General features: G+C 39.8%; 1 protein-coding gene across 5 annotated transcripts in view; it reads right to left on the bottom strand.

Moving 5' to 3' along the window:
• Positions 1–23,199, bottom strand: part of LOC140195305 (uncharacterized) — a 224,580-nt gene that overhangs the window by 162,141 nt on the left and 39,240 nt on the right. For all 5 annotated transcript variants that reach the window (XR_011885416.1, XR_011885417.1, XM_072253406.1 and 2 more), the window contains exons 7-9: positions 7,043–7,087; positions 4,715–4,741; positions 3,600–3,644 (exon numbers count right to left, since the gene is read on the bottom strand). Coding sequence is in view for 3 of the 5 variants with exons in the window: in XM_072253406.1 (XP_072109507.1) it covers positions 3,600–3,644; positions 4,715–4,741; positions 7,043–7,087 (117 nt within the window). In the remaining 2 variants the exon portion in view is untranslated. The remainder of the gene's footprint in view (positions 1–3,599; positions 3,645–4,714; positions 4,742–7,042; positions 7,088–23,199) is intronic.

Here is a 23,199-nt window from a genome sequence, read left to right as displayed (position 1 = left end):
TCTGTATTGCACTTCATTATTCTTCACTAACCTTCTTTGTTCCATCAGATCTAGAATTCCTTGGGCTATCCACCCCTTGTTGGTGTGTTGGATTTCTTGTACTGGGATTATCTCCTCTGCAGATTGTTGTATAGCATATTTAAATCTGTCCCAAATAGGTGTTGTTTTGTTTTCATTGAGGTGTTCTTCTACAGCTGCTTTGAATTGTTGCTTAAGTATGCTATCATTTTTAAGTTCTCCCAACATATACTTCCTTCTCTTTTTTTCCCACATTTCAGTTTCTTTAATTTTGTTTTGATGGTAGCTATTACTGGGTAGTGATCTGAACCACAGTCTGCTCCTGGGTAGGCTTTAGAATGTGTGATATTATTTCTAAAGCATTCATTGATGGTAATGAAATCTATTTGATCCTTGTTCTGTCTCCAGGGCTAACCCGAGAACACAATCTACGTGGATGGTTTTTATACCAAGTATTGATGATCACTTGGTTGTTTCTGACACACCAATCAGTAAATCTTTCTCCATTTTCATTTTTCTCCCCTAATCCAAAAGGTCCTATGATGTTATTAACCCTTTCCTGTCCGACTTTGGAGTTAAAATCTCCCATGACCAGTTTTATATCCTGAGATTTACGTTTCTCATAAGCACTGTCGAGATCTTCATAAAACTTGTTGATATCCTCTTCATCTGCATCATTTGTTGTCGCATAGGCTTAGATTATGCTAATGTTAAAGGGTTACCCCTTAATTTAACTAAAAGCAGCTGGTCGGATATCGTCCAATATCCCATAAGACATTTTGATACTTGTTTGTTTAAAATAATTCCAACTCCATACATATGCTGTTGACCTCCAGAATACATTATCAGAGAACTATTCTTAGTGAATTTGCCACTGTCGGTCCATCTAATTTCTGACAGACCTAAGATATCCACTTCCAACCTTTTCATTTCATTTAATGTGTTGTCCAGCTTTCCTTTCTGGTAAAGTGTACGGATGTTCCTCGCTGCCACCCTTAGCCTTTTCCTATTGCTTACAGTCTCTGGATGACGGACTGGTGTTACCTGCAGCACATGACTACCCCTACTGAGCGAGGTGTTGTTCTGTTGATTAGAATCAACCCCATTCTCGCTGTTGTCTGGTTTCCTTCTTTTGTTTCTTTCCATGATTGACTAGGCAGAAATTTCAACAGTGGTTTGCCATTGCCTTCTGTTGCCGCAGTGCTCATCTAACTAGAGCATTTGACCTCTGCTGGTGATCCCAATTGGGAATCATGCAATCGACACCGCCCAAACTTTTCTGTTGTTGTACAAAGACAATCCTCTACCAACGCTTGGAATCCATCTCCCTGCAACCGGAGACTTCAGTGGTTTTAGGTGACACCACCACCATTGGTCTGGGTATTTTTCTGGTGCCAAACACTCGTCATAGACAGAGCTTCTTCAGCAAGACAGGGTGCTCCTGGACCTAAGTCCTACGTGAAGGCGGAGTTGTCTTGGGTGGTAGAAGCTACATAATCGCTGTTGGCATTTCCTGATATTTAGTCAGGACCCAACCACCCCATACACCCCAGGAATCAAATAGGAGAGCAAAATTGAAGCACAGGATCATATATAGCATTAAGTAGATGATCAAGCAACTAATTACTGAAAATCTTCTCAAAAATCAAATACCAGGATAGACCTATTTTTACATCTAAACATTCTAGAAATACATTCTAGGAGTTAGTCTCAATTTTATTAATGTAAACAGTCCTTTGAAGAGTTTTGTGTGCATGTACACCCCCCGCCCCAGTAAATTGGGTCATCGGTTACTTGGAGCAGCCGTTTAATTGGGAGGACTCAAAGAACAATAACTATTTGAGAATTCCCTTCATTATCTGGAACACTGCTACTTAATTTGGACAGGAGACTGTTGCCGAACAGTTTCTAACTAGTGTCAGTTGCATGCATGTGTGGCTATTAAACATTATGCATTGTTTACAGCGAACAGTTTCTAAATAACATCAGTTGCATCAGTATGTGCTCAGAAAGCAGTGATTATTTTTGTCACTGATTGTCGGCTTGAAATAAGTAGTAAGACAATCGGAATTGTTTTGCTCACTGTGGTTTCCAGCATTCAGGCCTGGAGATGCTAAAAAAGGCCAGGAGTGAAAATTTAACTATTTCACTACTTCAACAAGTTAGGGACTATGAAGAATCTGAAGGTATTGACAATCATCGTAAATGTTACAATGAAAATGAAGATTTGGAAGACAAAATCTTCGATAGCATTGTATGAGGCAGTCCATTATCTGCACTAGATAATGCGAATTTTGTTCCTCTGTCAATAACTATTAGGAGCTAATACAGTTTTATAGCACTGTAGTACTATAGGCAGTATGCTAATTTGTTCTGAATTTCATTTAAATACAGAATTTGTTATCAGTTTGTGCTTTTTATACTGTTTAACTATTTCCATGAAACTTAAGCTAATTGATTCAGAATGCACTACTCTAGTAATCAGTCCCAAGTTGCTTCAAAAGAGAGCAATCAGATAAATTATTGAGATATTATAAGGAGATAATAGATCTAAGAACTGGCTAAAATCATGAAATAATTATAGGGCATTAGTTTTAAAACAATTAGAGAAAAACACCTTACTTAAAACAAATTTTAGACTTTGGTTAAGAACCAAATATATTTCTACTGTATCTTTTGAATAGGGGACATACAAATGTGTTCCACAATATCTTTCCTGCATAGTCACTGTTACAGTAGGTGTGCAAAACACATAGCTGCATAGCTATGCAGCTGTATTATTTTTAGTGATTTTGGTTGAGTACTGGAGTACCATCAATACTTGATTGAAGTGCTCTTTTAAATAAGGGATGCCATCAGAGATACAGAACATTTTTCCACTCTTAGGCACTCAGTTATAGCATTATTTAGCATCATTCTCTATATTCCACCCAAAAAAATCTACTTCCAGCTCAATGTTAGAAAGATAATCTTTATTATATTAGTTTTCAATTTATGCATCAGCTATCCTGTGATTCTTCTGAGAACGATTATAAATATGGTCATAACTAGTGATAAATTAGAAAAAAATGAATTTTGGAACTTAGATTTTGATTATGACTGCCCAAATTTAACTTACATGGCACCTTAATGGCAACTGATAGAATTATTTTCCCATTGGCTTCTGAGTTAGACTGTGTAAATAATGGTCAGTTACTTAAAGAATCTGATTTGGGCTGAGAAAAGGCATGGCAAAAAATGTGAATTTCACTCAATTATTCCCATACCACGAATTCCTATTCTCAGTCATTCCCAAGGAAGGTGCTTTGATCATATATTTGGAACTGGGACCTGTTGGCATATTGCTTCAAGGAAAGGATGGGGAATGGTGAAGGGAGTGAGGAGAGATAAAGGGTAAATTAAGTTTCATACGTGTAATCAAAGTTACAGAAAAATTGTTGAGTTATAGAAATTACAGTACAGAAACTCAATATTGCTGCTGTGGCCGGCACTTTTTGAATGCAAGCTCTTAACTTTTAATAAAGAAAATAGGTAAAAAAAAAATTTCAGAAGTTATCACAGCTACGTAGAAAGATACCTACACTTTCACCTTTTATTCCCGGGAGCCCACATTTTCCTTTCGAACCCTGCACAGGGAATAATAATAATAAAAAGGAGCTACAATTTGAAAATGTGAATACAATGTTAAGCCAGCCAATATTTATCTCTTTGAACAATTGAATAACCTTAGTTTTCATTGTTGTTCATTACTTCAAAGGTTGAAGGTTTATTTTTAAATTAAATATTCAAAATAAACATAGAAACTAGCTACCAACAAATCTAGCATTTATTTCACTCAGTTTTGTAAGATTAAATTCCTCTGTGAACCACATCTTTTACTCAGCCATGAAACCCCGGAATTCACCAACACAACTTTCATTTCTCTCCACACAAATATCTTATCCTGATTTCCATTCAGAATTTCTTACATTTAGTCCAATGTCTATGATTATTGAATCTATACTCCTTTATAGTGAAAAGCAATCTGTTTCCACATACTTTGTCAAATCATTTCAGAATTTTAAGCATATTTATTATTCTGCCCCACTATCTGCTTTCTTCTTTGCAAAGCCTATTTTGATGTAATTTTCTGACAGATATTGACAATTCAGCAGATTTCTGAAATATAATTTTCAGGAATCTAATTTTCTTCCACATCTCCTTTGGGAGTTTGCTAGACATTCATGTGAGTGTCCATGAATTCTCCTCCAGTAGTTTAATTTAAATGAGATTTCCCTCCTTAAATAGTCCACTTCCTCCTGCTATCAACCAATAAGAGGTTACTCCTACTTCAAGTGAAATTTAATAGAAAATACTTCATATTCTACTAAAATATTTCTTTATAACTTTCACTCATGTTCTTTGAACTTCATGCAGCACCTTTTGTGGAGCAGAGATCCCCATACATGTAACAGAATGATCAGCAAATCAATATCTACCTATTCATTCCTGAAATAGGTCACTTCTATATCTCCAAAGTGAATAATGTTGATACAGTACACAGGCTTTTACCTCCCCTCCTGATTGTTAGCAGATCAAGTTAAATGCTTTGTTGCTGCAGAGTTTTGAAGATCCATGCGAACAAACCAATAAAAAGGAAGACTCTGCACTCAGAGTAAAGCATTGCACACTTGAGATTAATGGAAGTATTATCTACCTTGTTTCCTTTGAACCCAGCTCTGCCCTGTTGGAAATACAAAAAAGATTTACAATAATCTGTCAAAGAGTGCCATAGCATTTTCAAGCTCTGTTCTAATATTCATGTGTTACAAATTCATGAATTATGGTTATTGCTATTTGACAAATTCCAGTTGCAAACACAAAGGGGACGTATGAAGAAGATATGGAAAGGTATTGGACTGGTGATCAGTACAGAAGGAATACCAGTTGTGATAACACAGGGACTGCTCTAAGTGCATTTGAGGAATGAAAATTTCTCTTTTCATCTCTTCCTGTCTGCCAGTTTGGCTCAGAGCAGAACATGTAGTTTGCCTCCACAGTTTCCTTCAGAGCCTAAAATCTGTCTCCCACTTCTGGCGAGCCTTATGCTCACTCCTCTGCACCTCAGTGAGTTTGTCCTCTGGCTATCAGCACAGACCAACTGGCAGTCAGAAAGAGGCAACCAGCAAGTGGAGAACTTTCTCCATTGCTTCACCACCTCTCACCTTTCTACACGTTAAAGAACCAGATCTGCCATCTCAGCAACTGATGGAAGTTTGTGGAGAGCAATGATGTGGTCCACCTTGGAGAACCAGTCTACCACTGTCATGACCGCCGTGGACCCATCAGAAGGTGGCAAACCTCTGATGAAATCCATGGTGATATGGGACTACTTGTGTCAGAGGACCGTATGGGGCCGCAAGAGCCAAGAAGGCCTCTGTTTGGAGGAACGGGACTGGGCACATTGACGGCAGACAGTGATGAATTGGTGTGTATCTGCAATCACTGTGGGCCACCAAAACTGGTGTAAGAAAATTCGAAGTCCATTGTGCACCTAGATGGCCAGAGAGGGGTGAAGAGTGGGCCCTTGGGAATGCCTCAGAGCTCACGGCCACCAGCTTGTACATGTCAGTCGTGTTAGCTGGAGCAGACTCATGCCGTAGGGCCTGGCAAATCTGGTTCTCAAGATCCCAGATGATCAGATGAGGATCTGCAAGGATGCTACGATGGGCTGTGAGCTGATCTCCATTTCACCTGGGTCAGACTATCATGACAGAGCATCCACCTCAGTGTTCTTAGAGCCAGATCGGTGGGAGATGAAGTTGAATTGCTCAGCAAGCCGGTCATGGGTTGACTTGGCAGATCTGTTCTAGGCAAGCTAACTCTGATGGGTCAATTGCTGGTTCACTCATCTTGTCAGGGAATGGAAAGCAAGCTTGACCCAAAAGTAGAGAGGTGAAGATGATTTAGCACTGAGCGATAACTTTAATAATAAACTGCAAAATAATAAGCCACGGGGGGTTATGAAATGAAACACAACAGGCAATAAAACCAAAGGCAACCAGGCAACTGAAGACCAGAGGCAACTGATTGAGGTTGGCTGGTTCAATGCGTGAATCAGGTACTATGTATAAGAGGTGGGTTTAAATAGGTTGCAGGTGATGAGTGGCAGGTGACTCCTGACAGGAGACTGGAAGGAGCCTTCCTAAGTAGGCCTGACAAGGGAGATCATGTTGTTTTGGGTGAATAGAAGGAAGGTTCTTTGTTAGTTAGAGAAATTGCATATGGAATGTAGGAGCCTTGGGGAAGTAGCTCAAGGAGAGAGATAAAGGAATGGAGAGAGGAATCAAGATACAACAAAGAAAACAATTAGGTATAGCAATTAAGCCATAACTTTATTGAATTTGACACAAGCTCTTGGGGTTGCAAGGCTTGGTTTTGGTAATAGTTATTTTCTTTAGAGACTAATATAAAATGAATGCATAACAGGAACAAAGACCTTAGGATACAGACAAGTGGATCAAGCTGACAGGAAGAAATAAAGTGTCTGATTCTTTTGATGAAAATTAATGAGTTTTAAACCAAAATCTAATGATAAATTTAGGCTGGAGCTGAAATCTTCCATCCAGGTTGTAAAATATTTACCCAGAAGGAAAATAACAGACAGGATTAATTGCGAACCAATAATTCACTGCTGCAGCTCTCAGCATTCAGATGGATATAGCTTGGTGCTGGCCAATTTAAGTTGTGCTGACACCCTCATATGGCTCTACATTTAATAATTGTAGAACAATGTTATTAATGAAGCAAAGGTAAATTGTCTTTATGCTAATGTTTTAAAAATAACAGCATCTTGCCAAGTGTTCTTGGATAATCTGGACTGAGGTTTTACAGTGATGATATGAGACTGAATCAGCTCAAACAGCAGCAGATTTGTTTAACCTTTCACGTTGATGTAAAGATATACAAGTTCCAATAAACAAAACAAACATCCAATCATTTATACACTTTTACCAAAGCAATACTAAATCAAAAGTGAACTCACCTTTTCACCAGGAATTCCAGGCTCTCCTTTTAAACCTCGTGATCCCTAACAACAAAGAATCAAAAGTAACAATCTGAAATATTTTCATCGTTTTAAAATCAGATTTTTAATTTTAAACATTTAGCCACATGTTTGGATAATGTAATATTGCTCAGAATTAATGAAATTAAATAGCGGTATAAATCATAGTTAAATACAGAAATAGATACCAGAAGAAATTCAATTACTTGTTTCAGGTGGGATAAAGTATGATACTAATTGGCTAAATTTGCTTAGATAAAAGGTAAACATTTAATGTGTCTTGTACATGTGACCAATCAATTCTCTATGATCTTCATTAGCCTTATTCGACTTTCCTCAACTCACAACCCCACCAAACAAATAACCCACTAAACTTGAATTCTTCTTTATCCACATTAAATTGTTTTCTCTCTTAACTGCTCTCCAAAAAAAATTCACTTATTTTAAGTGTGATTTTTACTATATATTAACCATTCCCCTATTTCACTTCTGCCGGCTGGTGGCGTAGTGGCATCAGTGCTAGACTTTGGGGCGAGAGGTCCCAAGTTTGTATCTGGCCTGCTCCTTTGCACGCTCTCCATCTGTGCCTGGGTTGAGTCTTGACCTCGTAAAAAAAAACCTGGAGAGGGATGGGCTCCTTAAATTCCTGGGTGTTAATATATCAATGATATGTCCTGGGCCCAGCACATAAGATACTGTGTAATGCCAAGGAAAGTCCAACTGTAGTGACTAGTTGAAAGCAAACTAAAAGATGCTGAGAGGCTAGGTGAGGGAGTATCACACTGTATGACGGCTTCCAACTAACTGAATTCCAAATTGAAAAAATATGTTTAAACCTTTGATACAAGCCAACAATAAAATCATTTTTTTATATAATTTTTATTGAGTTTTCAAAGTAAATACATAAGAAAATAATATCTACCCTCCGCCATCCCCTTAACCCTCCCCCCCGATATATACTCCTATCTAAAGAGGAAAGAAAAAAAAAGAACTACCTGAATATTGGAAGGTTTGTACATGCTCCATGGGATTAAAAATAAATTGAATATATGTTTGTTACTTTCCCCCAGGAACCAAGATCTTTATCATCGGAGCTGTAAATAAGGGCTCCAAATATTCAAAAATGTTTCATATTTATCTCTTAAAATCTAAAACATTACTTAGCTTCTCAACTCTCATAGTTCCCTGGGGAATCTCTTTAAACTTCACCATGTTGTTATGTGTTTCCCTCCCAATCATCCAGGCAAAAAGAAAAAAAAGATAGATAAGATACCAAAAAAGGAAAAACAAAATACCCCCCCACTAATGTTGTGAATGAAAAGGTACACAACACTACCCCCCTCCATTGTGCGGGTCGTGGCTATTGCCACACTTGCACACATGAATAACATAGCGATTGGTCAGTATTTCTTCCAGCTCCCCCGTAACAAAAAATTGTATATATATAAAAAAAATTAATCTCATTATTCCCAGCTAATATTCCTCAAATTTTAACCCTTCTTCCTCTCCCTCATATAATTAATAATATATTTATATATTCATCCGCCTAAAAATCCAACAGGCCTAATCCTTGATCCAGTCTTCATCTTCAATCCATCTGGCTCCCCTAGGTTTGTTCTTGTATCTGGTGAATATTCAAAGAATCTCGCACAAACTCCTCCGCTTTCCGGTAATCGTCAAAAAATCTTTTTTCTCCACCAGCCAAAAAAATCTTCAAGGTTGCAGGATAACGCAATATAAATTGATAATCGTGATCCCACAGGGCTTTTTTCACTGGATTAAATTTCTTCCTTCTCTTCAAAAGTTCTTAACTTATATCAGGGTAGAAAAAAATTTTGTTCCCTTCTATCATCAGTGGCCCTTTTCTCTTCTTGGCAGCTTGGGCAGCCGCCTGTAGACTCCTTTCTTTGTCTTGAAATTGTAAGGATTTTATTAAAATTGATCGTGGATATTGGTCATCTTGTGGTTTTGGTCTTAGAGCTCTATGTACCCACTCAATTTCAATTGATCGGTCTTCCGTTTTCATTTGCAAAGTTTTCAGGATCCACTTTTGAAAAAATTCTATTAGATTATCTCCCTCTATACCTTCTTTAAGACCAACAATTTTAATATTATTACGTCTACTAAAATTTTCCAACACTTCCACTTTCTCCAAGAGTCGATTCCTTTCCGTGTTCCAGACAAGCACATTATTTTCTGTTTATTCCACTCTATCGTTAATGTACTCCATTGTTCTTTCCATCTTCTGAAGTCTCTTATCCATTTTATCCTGTCTTTTCATAGCTTTATCATAGCACATCTTCACGTCTCTAAGCTCTGTTCTTAATTTTCTTAGTTCAGCCGTTAATTGCAATAAATCCTCTCTTATGTCTCCGTCGTCTCCTTTACTTCCAGTCTCTTCCAGTTCTTCCTCCTCTCCTTCATCTGTATTCTCTGCGGTATCCAATTCGGACTCTGAGTTACTTTCAGTTGCAGCGGCCGTCGGTTCTTGTAGTTTAAGTTGTGTCGATTTGTGCATGCGTACTTCTTTGCGCATGCGCATTTCCGGCATCTTCTTCCGAGAGACCGCTACCGCCGCCATTGCTCCCTGTCCTTCTACGCCAGAGATAAAATGCGTCTCCTCTGAAGGAGATCCAACCTGAATCCAAGGCTCCATCGCTGCAGTAGGCCCTTTTTTCTTCCCATCTCGCGGTGACTTCACAACAACAGACTTCTTCTGTTGCGGTTTACGAGGCATATCGTAGAGTAATCTTACAAAGTTTATAAGTAGTTTTCGGAAAGTATTTATTAACTTTACTTTGTTTAAATGGTATTTTCCTGATTTTTTACAGGAGAGCTGGAATTACACGTCTCAATCCTACGTCATCACATGACGCTCCCCTCAACAATAAAATCATTTGACTCTTCAGTACTTCATGTAAAACAAATACGAGCAAAGACAAATGTAATTGGATCACATTCAAACAAGGACAAATTTGAACTTGTTCATGAGACCCACTGTGCTGTAGTCCCTTAATCTACGAAAGCGTGAGTAACCACTGTCTTGTTACGCTTCTGAGACTTCACTTGTACTGGAACTATGGGAGGTTTACAATCATGATCACCGGCCCCTGCAAGGTCATTAAGTACCAGGGCATGACTCACTGCTGTGCCTGATTATTTCACGGCTTGTTCTAGTTCTGCTTCCCTTTCCTTTGGGATAACTGCATACCTTGCATGAAAGACACTTCCTGCAATCTTTGGTGATGTGCCCAGTACACAAACAGCCAAAGAACTTCATAAACTAATCAACAATGTGTTCAACGATATTGGGTTCATGATGGAAACAAAAATTGTGGGGAAACTGGCATTCTTGGACATGCTTTTCAGTAGAAACACAGATGGCACTTTGGAGACACAGAGGATACAGACAGATCAGATCCTAAACAATCACAGTAACCACCCAAATGCACACAAGAAGAGTTGGATCAAACTTTGTTCTGAAGATCAAAGACACAGTACAGCATGACAGAACTGAAGGATAAGAGGAGAAACATCTGTACAAGGTATTCACATGGAACTGATACCCATGTAAATTCATATGAAGATGCCTACAAAGTCAACAACACACCAACCAAGATGCACCCAGAAGGGTAGGCCTTCCATGCATTCCAAATGTCTTGGCAATGACAGCCCGACTTCTCCATGAATATACAATTTCAGTCACGCATAAGCCAAACAGCAACATTGAGGAAAGTACTCTGCAGACAAAAAGAACAAACCAAGCTTCTGGACAAGGCCAATGTGGTCTACAAAATCCAACGTAGGCACTGCAGCAAATATTACAATCAGCTGAAGTGGGTGAAAACTATCCAAAAGGATCAATGAACATCAGCTGGCTGTAAAGTGTCATGACCAGCTCTCTCCTGTCTCTACCCAAGATCAAAAGGGGCATAAAGGCCTGTTTCTGTGCTGTAGTTTCTATGGTTTCTATAGGTCAGTGGGACTAGGCAGAAAATTGTTCGGCACAGCTAAGAAGGGCCAAAAGGCCTGTTTCTGTGCTGTAGTTTCTATGGTTTCTATGGCTTAAATTCAACTGGGAATTAGTGAAAGTCATGGCACAAGCAAACACACAAGCAGAATTCCTAGAAGCATTGTTTTCCACAAACAACTCTGTAAACTGACACATAGACCTTTTTATAAGCCAATGTGGACAGAATTCCAGATCACAATGCACAGACTTTGCCACAGAGCCAATTAGCAATGAAACCCCCTTCCCTACGTCACAACTGAGTTTCCTTAATGACAACCAGTCAGCTGGTTGATAAGTGTATAAAGACCAAGGATTCAGAGGACTCACCACAAACAAGCAGCGCACTGATGATGTTTCCTCATCTGGTGAAGAAACGTTTGCAAATGGATTGCCAAGATCAGAGAACAACTCAACACAACCATCAACCACATGAGCTGTATGTGTTCCGAGTTATTTCCAGACACCATTTTCCTTTAGGAAAACAATCTTCTCACTATGAGCCCTAACTTCCAGCTGAGTACACAAATCCAGTCTGTGTTCACCCCACAGAACAGCCAAACCCTTTTGTCTGATGAGACAATTTTCTTTCCATGAGTTCCAGGTTCAGTTTTAACTCTACTTCTCACCATGGCAAAGCTGCTTCCCTGAGCTCTAGAATGAACCTGTGACTTAGTTTTGTTCACACCTTTGCTTATTGCAGGTGATGTAGCATCCTGTTTATGCCCAAACACCAGGTGGATAGTAATTTCAATAAAATTAACAAGGTCAATGAAAGTAGTCCTATGGTAGTGTCTCTCTTGTAGTTCACAGGCCACCGTTTTCTATCTATCCCTAAGCATATAGGGTAGTTTCTTTATAACAGTCAACATTTTGGCAGGCATATCCAGCTCATACATGTACTGCACTTCTTCTATGGCACAGCAATAGCCTCCAAGTCTTAGACTGTAAAAGAAAACAACAAATCTTGAAGAGCTTTCACATCTTCAGATTTGATGGATGTTATGTTTTGTAACTTCAAAACATTAAATTAATTCAAAAAAAAGATGTGAGGAGTCTGAAATACAAGTGGAACTTCAAGTTTATGTGAGGCGTGTACGTATCATGCAGTAATGGGATAACGTATGCAATTAACTTAGTTTTACATATAACCCATAATTATTTAAAGGAACAATAATGCTTAATTATACAATATATATACACACATGATTACTCAAACAGAACTGAAACACTAAGTACACAAAACTCCTCCAACAATGTAGTATGCATCTCAACTAGATACACGAAATACAACTACTATATACAGACATACAGATGGTAAATAGGTAAAGTCCCATTCAGGCTTAAAGACTTAACCACTGTGGAGGATTTCTTATTCTTGTGGGATAACTTCTTTCCTGAAAAGAGGGATTACTGCTTGGCAGGTGAGACTGATGGCTGTGAAACAATCTCAGGTTCTGGGCCTCCTCCATGGTGATTGTAGAAATTGACGAGACTGCAGGAAGTGGTTCTGATAACTGTGGCCAAATTTCTTCTCTATCAGTTGAATCTGCTTTCAACTGACCGGTGTGTCTTTTCCAGATTATACCAGTCTCAATCTCCACTGTGTAGGAGAGTGGTCCAGTTCTGGCACCCAGTTTTGATCATCTCTGTAGTCCCTCACTAGAACTGTTTGTTTAGGAGTGGAACATTGAACTTCCTTGTTTGAGAAGCCTTCAATTTGTCCCAGCTGTTTGTCCTGCATCCTCTTTCCGAGATTGGGTTTGAGGAGATCCAAGTGTGAGTGCAAGGGATGACCCAGGAGCAGCACAGCTGGTGAGTTGTTAGTTGTGGAGTGTGTGGAGATTACGATATGCAAAGAGGAAAGTGGTGAGCTTCTGGTTCAGAGTTAGCGCAATGTGTTCTGTTGACGTTGCTCGCAGTGCATTCTTTAGACTCTGGACAAACCTTTCCGCCAAGCCATTCCTAGCTGGGTGGTATGGTGCAGATGTGCTATGCCTTATTCCATTTATTTTTAGGGATGATTGAAACTGTTCCACCATAAACTGTGGTCCATTGTCTCTGATTAGGTGTTCTGGAACACCAGTCCTTGCAAAGGGACTTCTCAATAGATCATCAGTGTGTGGCACTGTAGTGGAGCTATTAGGAACACTTTGACCACTTTATAGCTGCATCCACGACGACCAAGAAATTTGTGTCCATGAATGGCCTGGCAAAATCCACAGTAATGTAGGCCATTCCCAATGATGGCAAGGTGCAGCCCTTGGCATCTTCTGGACATGCTGGTATCCCGTACAGTGCATGGCAAGCTGCTCGATCTGTTCATCTATCTCAGGCTACTAGAAAAAGCTTAGAACCATTGCTGGGTGACCAGCATTTAGCTCTCCCAATACTTTAGTTCTCAGCTTGGATAATACAACAAGCCTCAATCCCCACAGAAGGCAAGAGCATCTTCATCCCAGCACTGGTAAAAATGGGGGAAGCAGGACTGCTATTGCCATTTTGGGTGGCCATGTAGACCTGAGACAGTGTGTTGCCTTTTCTGGTTTCCCTTTGGATCACCTCTGCCGTATTAGGGAGACTTCCAATTTGCATAGGGAGAATAAATTAAGAGGAGTGCCTTTCTCTTTAAATTTTTCCTGTTCTACCTTTTCCAAGGGTAAATGGGACAATCCCTCTGCACTCCCATGATTAGTCATCCTTTTGAATTCAAACTTGTAATTATGTCCTCCAAGAAACAGCCCATCTCTGCACTCATGCTGTTGCTGTCAGTGGAACACCTTTGGTGGATTAAAAATGAACACTAGTAGTTGATGATCAGTAATGAGGATAAACTCCCTCAGATGGTTGAAATATTATTCACCCCAAACCAGACGAAAGGCCTTTCTGTCAATCTGGGTGTAATTTTTCTCTGCAGAGGTCAGGGTACATGATGCAAGGGCTAAGGGATATTCACATCACTCATCGCATAACACGACTGCACTATGCCAGAAAGTGAGGCATCACAGGCAAGCTTCACTGGGCAGTGTGAATCATAATGTGGAGTATAGTGTCTGATGTCATCATTTCCTTCACCTTTTTGAAAGCCACGTCACACTGCTTTGGCTGTTGCCATTTCTTCACAACCTGTAGTAATGAGTTCAAGGGGTGGAGCACAGTAGCCAGGTTTGGCAAGAACCTGTTGTAGTAATTGACATATCCTAACAAGGACCATAACTGTGACACATCCTTTGGCCTTGGGGCATTCACCACTGCTTGAATTTTCTCAGCATACTTACATAATCCTTATGCACCAATTATGTGACCACAAGTAATGCTTGGCTTAGAGAACTCACACTTGCTGTCTCATTCTCTGAGCCCATAAATCTTCTAACTTTTTAATACCATCTTGACATTTTGGAGATGTTACTTGTCACCCTTGCCAGTAACAATGATGTCATCCAGCTAATACTGAGTGTCTGGGCGCCTTATAGCGCCCAGTCTATAGCTTTCTGCTAGAATGCAGGTGCAGATGTCACTCCAAAAATAAGCCTATTATAGCGATAAAGCCTTTTGTGAATGCTTATGGTGAGAAACACTTTGAACACTTCCATCTCCAATTTCATGTAGGCCTCAGCTAAGTACACTTTGATGAAGTGTCTTCTTCCAGATAGATTTTCAAAGATGTACTCTATCCTGGACAGAGGGTATTGATCTACTTTCAGTTCTGGGTTGATGGTGACCTTAAATCACCACAGATCCTGACAGACCCATTCTTCTTGGCTACTGGGACCACTGGCATTGCCTATGGGCTCCACTCAACCTTGGAAAGAATTCCTTCAGCCTCCATGCAATCTAGCATGCTGACTACTTTATCATGGATGTAAGGAACTGGATGAGCTTTTGCAAAACTTGGGTGTGGCATTTTCATTTTATGTTATTTTATCTTTGATAGGTTTGAGTTTTCCAATGCCATCCATGAACACTGCTGTGGCATCCCTCAGGATCTTTCTTAATTTGCTTTAATATGGCTTCATTGCAGGGGATATAGCAGACAACCTGTGGATGGATTGCCAATCAAGTTGTAGTAGTCTCAGCCAATTACGCTCTCACAATGCTTGTCCTTATTTTTTTAACCACAAACAAACTCAGTGTAGTTTGTTGGTTGTCGTATTTCACTGTTATGGATGTCATTCCCACAGGAGATGTTTTCTCTCCAGTGCAAATTCTTAGTTGGATATCCTCAGGCTTGGTATTTTTGAAATGCCATTCAAACTCATTTTGTGAAATAACTGAAACAGCTGAGCCAAAGTCCAATTCCATTTTAATTACTTTGCCAATCACTTCTGGTGTAAGCCATATTGCTTGTCTATTGTTAACTTTCACACAGTAAATCTCAAGGGTACCCAGACCCGTGTCACTCTCATCATTATCAGATTTTACATCAGCAGCATACAGATTAGTCTCTTTTGAAACTGCAACTTGACCTCTAAGCATTTTCTCTTCCCCGTGCAGTCCATTTATTTTTGTCTGTCCAACATGCTCTTCAATATGTCCTACATTGTTGCATTTTCAGGATAATTTGCCTTTAAATCTGCATTAATCTGGTGGGTGTGAGCTCCTGTCACAATGGTAGCACAATTTGTTCACCCAGGCAGGTTTCTGTTTAGACGTTGCAACTTTGATCATGCTCTGACTGCAACTCAAATGTATCTCTGCCTACAGTTTCCATTGAAATAGTGATTTCCATTGCTCTTTGAAATGTAAGCTGTGCTTCAGTAAGGAATGTTTTTGAATGCTAACTAAATAATCTCTTAGTGTATCATTAAGACCATTACCAAACTGACAATATAACCATATAACAATTACAGCATGGAAACAGGCCATCTCGGCCCTTCTAGTCTGTGCTGAACACTTACTCTCACCTAGTCCCATCTACCTGCACTCTGCCCATAACCCTCCATTCCTTTCCTGTCCATATAGCTATCCAATTTTTTTTTTAAAAGACAAAATCGAACCTGCCTCTACCACTTCTACTGGAAGCTCGTTCCACACAGCTACCGCTCTGTGAGTAAAGAAGTTTCCCTTCGTGTTACCCCTAAACTTTTGCCCCTTAATTGTCAACTCATGTCCTCTTGTTTGAATCTCCCCTACTCTCAATGGAAAAAGCCTATCCACATCAACTCTATCTATCCCCCTCATAATTTTAAATACCTCTATCAAGCCCCCCTCAACCTTCTACGCTCCAAAGAATTAAGACCTAACTTGTTCAACCTTTCTCTGTAACTTAGGTGCTGAAACCCAGGTAACATTCTAGTAAATCTCCTCTGTACTCTCTCTGTTTTGTTGACATCTTTCCTATAATTTGGTGACCAGAACTGTACACAATACTACAAATTTGGCCTCACCAATGCCTTGTACAATATTAACATTACATCCCAACTCCTAAACTCAATGCTGTGATTTATAAAGGCCAGCATACCAAAAGCTTTCTTCACCACCCTATCCACATGAGATTCCACCTTCAGGAAACTATGTACCATTATTCCTAGATCCCTCTATTCTACGGCATTCCTCAATGCCCTACAATTTACGATGTATGTCCTATTTTGATTAGTCTTACCAAAATGTAGCACCTCACACTTATCAGCACTAAACTCCATCTGCCATCTTTCAGCCCACTCTTCTAACGGGCCAAAATCTCTCTGCAAGCTTTGAAAACCTACTTCATTATCCACAACGCCACCTATCTTAGTATCATCTGCATACTTACTAAAAAAAATTTACCACCCCATCATCCAGATCATTAATATATATGACAAACAATATTGGACCCAGTACAGATCCCTGAGGCACACCACTAGTCACCGGCCTCCAACCTGACAAACAGTTATCCACCACTATTCTCTGACATCTCCCATCCAGCCACTGCTGAATCCATTTTACTACTTCAATATTAATACCTAACGGTTGAACCTTCCTAACTAACCTTCCATGTGGAACCCTGTCGAAGGCGTTACTGAAGTCCAAATAGACAACATCCACCGCTTTACCCTCATCAATTTTCCCAGTAACCCTTTCAAAAAATTCAATAAAGATTTCTCAAACATGACCTTCCATGTACAAATCCATGTTGACTGCTCCTAATCAGACCCTGTCTATCCAGATAATTATATATACCATCTCTAAGAATACTTTCCATTAATTTACCCACCACTGATGTCAAACTTACAGGGCGATAATTGCTAAGTTTACTCTTAGAACTCTTTTTAAACAATGGAACCACATGAGCAATACGCCAATCCTCCGGCACCATCCCCGTTTCTAATGACATTTGAAATATTTCTGTCAGAGCCCTTGCTATTTCCACACTAACTTCCCTCAAGGTCCTAGGGAATATCCTGTCAGGACACGGAGACTTATCCACTTTTATATTCCTTAAAAGCGCCAGAACTTCCTCTTCTTTAATCATCATAGTTTCCATAACCACCCTACTTGTTTCCTTTACCTTACACAATTCAATATCCTTCTCCTTAGTGAATACCGAAGAAAAGAAATTGTTCAAGATCTCCCCCATCTCTTTTGGCTCCGCATATAGCTGTCCACTTTGATTCTCTAAGGGACCAATTTTATCCCTCACTATCCTTTTGCTATTAATATAGCTGTAGAAACCCTTTGGATTTATTTTCGCCTTACTTTCCAAAGCAACCTCATATCTTCTTTTAGCTTTTCTAATCTCTTTCTTAAGATTCTTTTTACATTCTTTATATTCCTCGAGCACCTCATTTACTCCATGCTTCCTATATTTATTGTAGATCTCTCTTTTTCCAAACCAAGTTTCCAATATCCCTTGAAAACCATGGCTCTCTTAAACTTTTAACCGTTCCTTTCAACCTAACAGGAACATAAAGATTCTGTACCCTCAAAATTTCACCTTTAAATGACCTCCATTTCTCTATTACATCCTTCCCATAAAACAAATTATCCCAATCCACTCCTACTAAATCCTTTCGCATCTCCTCAAGGTTAGCCTTTCTCCAATAAAAAATCTCAACCCTGGTTCCAGTCCTATCCTTCTCCATAATTATATTGAAACTAATGGCATTGTGATCACTGGACCCAAAGTGCTCCCCAACACATACCTCCGTCACCTGACCTATCTCATTCCCTAACAGAAGATCCAACACTGCCCCTTCTCTAGTTGGTACCTTTGTGTATTGCTGCAAAAAACTATCCTGCACAATGCTCAGAAAATCTCTTCAATTCAGCCACATACACTGAAATGGACCCACTTTCTTTTCGATTCTATTTATGAAACCTAAAGCTTTCTGCAATTAAGAATAGCTTTGGTTTGAAGTGTTCCTGCATCACTTTTACAATAGTAGAAAAGCTCATTTCTGGTGGTTTGGTTGGTGCAGTCAAACTGTGAAGCAAACTACGTTTATGTCATAAACCTAATGAACTCAGCAAAATTGCCATTTGCTTCTTTTCGGGTACTTCATTTGCTGCAAATTACTGTTCTAATATTCAGCATACATGACACAATTACCCATTATTTTATCAAACTCATCAATCCTTCCAATATATGCAGCCATTTCTGATTTTTCTTAATAATTAGTATCACCTGGTACTCACAGTTTAAGAACCCTGAATTCTTCCGTTTACGGCCTTTTTTTAAAAAAAGAAAACTCAATTGCATCGCCCCTTCCAAAGACGCGTGCTGCTCTGTTTTGAAGTTGCTGTCTCTACATTTTATTTTATTTTGAACGTCTCGCTGCAACAGATTGGTAGCCATGTCAAGTTAGTTTAAAAAAAATACCATATGTTTTGTAACTTCAAAACATTAAATTAACTCGAAAGACACAGAGCCCGAAATATGGGTGTACCTTCATATTTACTTTAAGTGAAGCTCTCATGTATCATGATAATTATTTAAAGGAACAATAATGCTTCATCAAATATATATATTTATATATCTACATTCTCCTCAGTCAGCATGCTGGCAACTTGTAACGAGATCCCTAGGGTGACCCCTAGGAAATAGAAGCTGTCACAATGTCTCGTTCACCTCTCAAAGCCCAACCCTACGCCTCTGGGAAAGAGGGAGAAGAAGGGAGCGATAGTGATAGGGGACTCATTAGTCAGGGGAACAGACAGGAGATTCTGTAGACATGAACGGGACACACAGATGGGATGTTGCCTCCCTGGTGCCAAGGTCAGAGATGTCTCTGATCACATCGACACCATTTTGGAGAGGGAGGGAGAGTAGCCAGATACCTTGGTACATATTGGAACCAATAACATGGGAAAGAAAAACAAAGAGGTCCTGAAAACAGAATTTAGAGAGCTGGGTAGAAAGCTGAGAGGCAGGATCTCCCCGGGTAGTAATTTCTGGATTGCAGCCTGTGCCACACACCAACGAGGGTAGAAACGGGATTGCTTGGCAGATTAATGCATGGCTGCTGCAGGGAGCAAGGCTTCAGCTTCTTGGATCATTGGGATCTCTTCTGGGGGAGGCACGACCTGTTCCAAAGTGATGGGTTGCGCCTGAACCCGAGGGGAACCAATATTCTCAGGGCAGGTTTGTTAGAGCTGTTGAGGAGGATTTAAACTGATTTGGCAGAGGGGTGGGAACTGGAGTGAAGGGACTCAGAATAGGATGGATGGTAAAAAAGGTGAAGATAGCATGCAGTCAGACTGTCAGGAGGGGCAGGTAGATGATAGGACAAAATTTCAGCCAGCAAGATGAATACCAGTGCATTAGGGATGCAGAATCAAAAAGCGTAGCAAACGCAGCACTCAAAGTATTATATCTCAATGCACAGAGTACCTACGAAATAAGATGGATGTTCTTGTTGCACTCTACATTGGCAAGATGTTGTGAGCATCACTGAATCGTGGCTGAAGGATGACTATAGTTGGGAGCTGAATGTCCAAGGTCACACATTGTATCAGAGGGATAGGAAGGTTGACAGAGGAGGTGGCATGGCTCTGCTGGTAAAGAATGGCATCAAATCAGTAGAAAGATGTGACATAGGATCAGAAAATGTTGAATCCTTGTGGGCTGAGTTAAGATACTGCAAGGGTAAAAGGACCCTGATGGCAGTTATATGCAGGCCTCCCAACAGTAGCTGAGATGTGGACCACAGATTGCAATAGGAAATAGACAAGGTGTGTCAAAAGGGCAACATTATGGTAGTCATGGGAAATTTTAACATGCAGGTTGATTGGGTTGGAAATTGATCCCAAGAGAGTAAGTTTATTGAATGCCTATGAGATGGCTTTTTAGAGCAGTTTGTCATTGAGCTTACTAGGGATTCAGCTAAACTGGATTGGGTGTATCGTAATGAGCCGGAGGTGATTAGGAAGCTTAAGGTAAAAGAACAATATGATTGAGTTCAACTTGAAATTTGATAGGGAGAAAGTAATTTTTGACATTGCAGTATTTCAGCGGAGTAAAGGAAATTACAGTGGTATGAGGGAGGATTTGGCCAAAGTAAATTGGAAAGAGATGCTGGCAGGGATGACAGCAGAGTATCAATGGCACGAGTTTCTAAGAAAAATGAAGAAAGTGCAGGATAGATGTATTCCAAGAATGAAGAAATACTCAAATGGCAAAATAGTACAACCATGGCTGACAAGGGTTGTCAAAACTAAAAGAAAAGCAAAAGAGAGGGCAAACAACAAAGCAAAAATTAGTGGGAAGACAGAGGACTGGGAAGCTTTTAAAATCTTACAGAGAACTAAAAGAATCATTAGAAATGAAATAATGAAATATGAAAGCAAGCTAGCAATATCAAAATGGATAGAAAAAGCTTTTTCAAATATGTTAAAAATAAAAGAGATGAGAGTGGATATAGGACTGCTAGAAAATAAGGTCGGAGAAATAATAAAGGGAGAAAAGGAGATAGAAGATGAACTAAATAAGTATTTTTCATCAGTCTTCACTGTAGAGAACACTAGCAATGTGCCAGATGTTGAAGGGTATGAGGGAAGAGAAGTGAGTGCAGTTCTAGTACAAGGGAGAAGGTGTTCAAAAAGCTGAAAGACCTACAGATACATAAGTCACCCGAACCAGATGAAATACACCCTAGGGTTCTGAAAGAAGTAACGGTAGAGATTGTGGAGGCATTAGTAATGAACTTTCAAAAATCACTGGACTCCAGTATGGTGCCAAAGGTCTGAAAAATTGCAAATGTCACTCCACTCTTTAAGAAAGGAGGAAGGCAGCAGAAAGGAAATTAGTGTATAGACGAGTTAGCCTGACCTTGATGATTGGGAAACTGTTGGAGTCAATTGTTAAGGATGAGGTTATGGAGTACCTGCTGACACAGGACAAGATAGGACAAAGTCTGCATATTTTCCTTAAGGGAAGATCTTGGCTGACAAACCAGTTGGAGATCTTTGAGAATATTGCACATAGGATAGATAAAGGGGATGCAGTGGATGTTGTACATTTGGACTTTCAGAACACCTTTGACAAGGTGACACACACAAGCCTGCTTACCAAGTTAAGAGTCCATCGTATTACAGGAAAGTTACTGGCATGGTTAAAGCATTAGCTGATCGGTAGGAGGCAGTGAGTAGAAATAAAAGGATCCTTTTTTGATTGGCTGTCAGTGACTAGTGGTGTTCCGCAGGGGTCAGTGTTGGGACTGCTTCTTTTTATGCTGTATATAAATGATTTAGATGATGGAATAGATGGCTTTGTTGCCACGTTTGCCGATGATAGAAGATTGGTAGAGGAACAGATAGTGGTGAGGAAACAGGTTGGCTTCAAAAGGACTTAGACAGATAAGGAGTACAGGCAATGGAGCGGCAAATGAAATGTAATGTTGGAAAATGCATGGTCATGAACTTTAGTAGTAGAAATAAATGTGCAGACTATTTTCTAAACAGGGAGAAAATCCAAAAATCTGAGATGCAAAAGGACTTAGGAATCTTTGTGCAGAACACACTAAAGGTTAACTTGCAGGTAGAATCAGTGGTAAGGAAGGCAAGTGCAATGTTAGCATTCATTTCAACGGGTCTAGAATACATGATCAGGAATGTGATGCTGAGGCTTTACAAGGCACTGGTGAGGACTCACCTTCAGTATTGTGAACTGGTTTGGGCTCCTCATCTAAGAAAAGATGTGCTGGCATTGAAGAGGGTTCAAAGGAAGTAAACAAGGATGATTCTGGGAGTGAAAGGGTTATCATACAAGGAACATTTGATAGCTCTGGGTTTATACTCGCTGGAAGGATGGGGGGAGAGGATCTCATTGAAATCTTTAGAATGTAGAAAAGCCTAGACAGAATAGATGTGGAAAGGATGTTCCCCAGGGTGGGGGAGTCCAGGACACGAGGGCACAGCCTCAGGATAGAGGAGCGTCCATTTAAAACAGAGATGCGGAGAAATTTCTTTAGCCAGAGGGTGGTGAATTTGTGGAATTTGTTCCCACAGGCATCTGTGGAGACCAGGTTGTTGGGAGTATTTAGTGCTCCTATGTCTTATGGTCTCCGTCGTGGGAGGTGGCAAGTCCAGTCTACAGAGCTGTGGAGAAGCTGTATAAGCCAATCCCCTGGGCAGTTGATGCAATGGATTGTAAAAACATTGATAACTCCAAACATACCATTGACTGTAGAAGACAATGGAGGTCATCGATGGCCCATACTCCACTGAGGAGATAAGAGCCCCAAGTAAATACAATGGCTGTCAGTTTTGCTTTGAACACTGTTTTTTAAGGTCTTTATGAATGCATGAATCTGCAACAGATCATTAAAAACTTGACTCACTCTTTTAGGCAAAGATGAAAGATGGTGTTCTTATGTTATTTCATTTTGCTTCCTAATAATATCAAAAATACTGTTTTAATCTTTCATCTGAAACATGAGTTCTTCCACCCTGTAAGTAAATGCCTTCAAGGGCACTTTGAGCTATTGGATGTGACTTTGGTTCAGTGCCTCAATAGTGCAGGCTGAGAGCAGACACCCAAACGACCTCATGGAGATTTTGTACATGTTTCGCAGACACTCGAGGAATGAATAAATCAGCTTTGACATTGGGTGTTTTTGTTCTTCTTTGTGCCTTTTCAAGAAAGGAATTCATGCCATTGCAAAGTCCTTTTGCAGCACCTTTCGTACTTGACACACTGGAGGCCTTTCGC

Source organism: Mobula birostris, chromosome 3, assembly GCF_030028105.1.
Source record: "Mobula birostris isolate sMobBir1 chromosome 3, sMobBir1.hap1, whole genome shotgun sequence".
In the NCBI taxonomy this organism is placed as follows: Eukaryota; Metazoa; Chordata; class Chondrichthyes; order Myliobatiformes; family Myliobatidae; genus Mobula; species Mobula birostris.
This window is presented reverse-complemented; position numbering and strand designations above follow the sequence as displayed.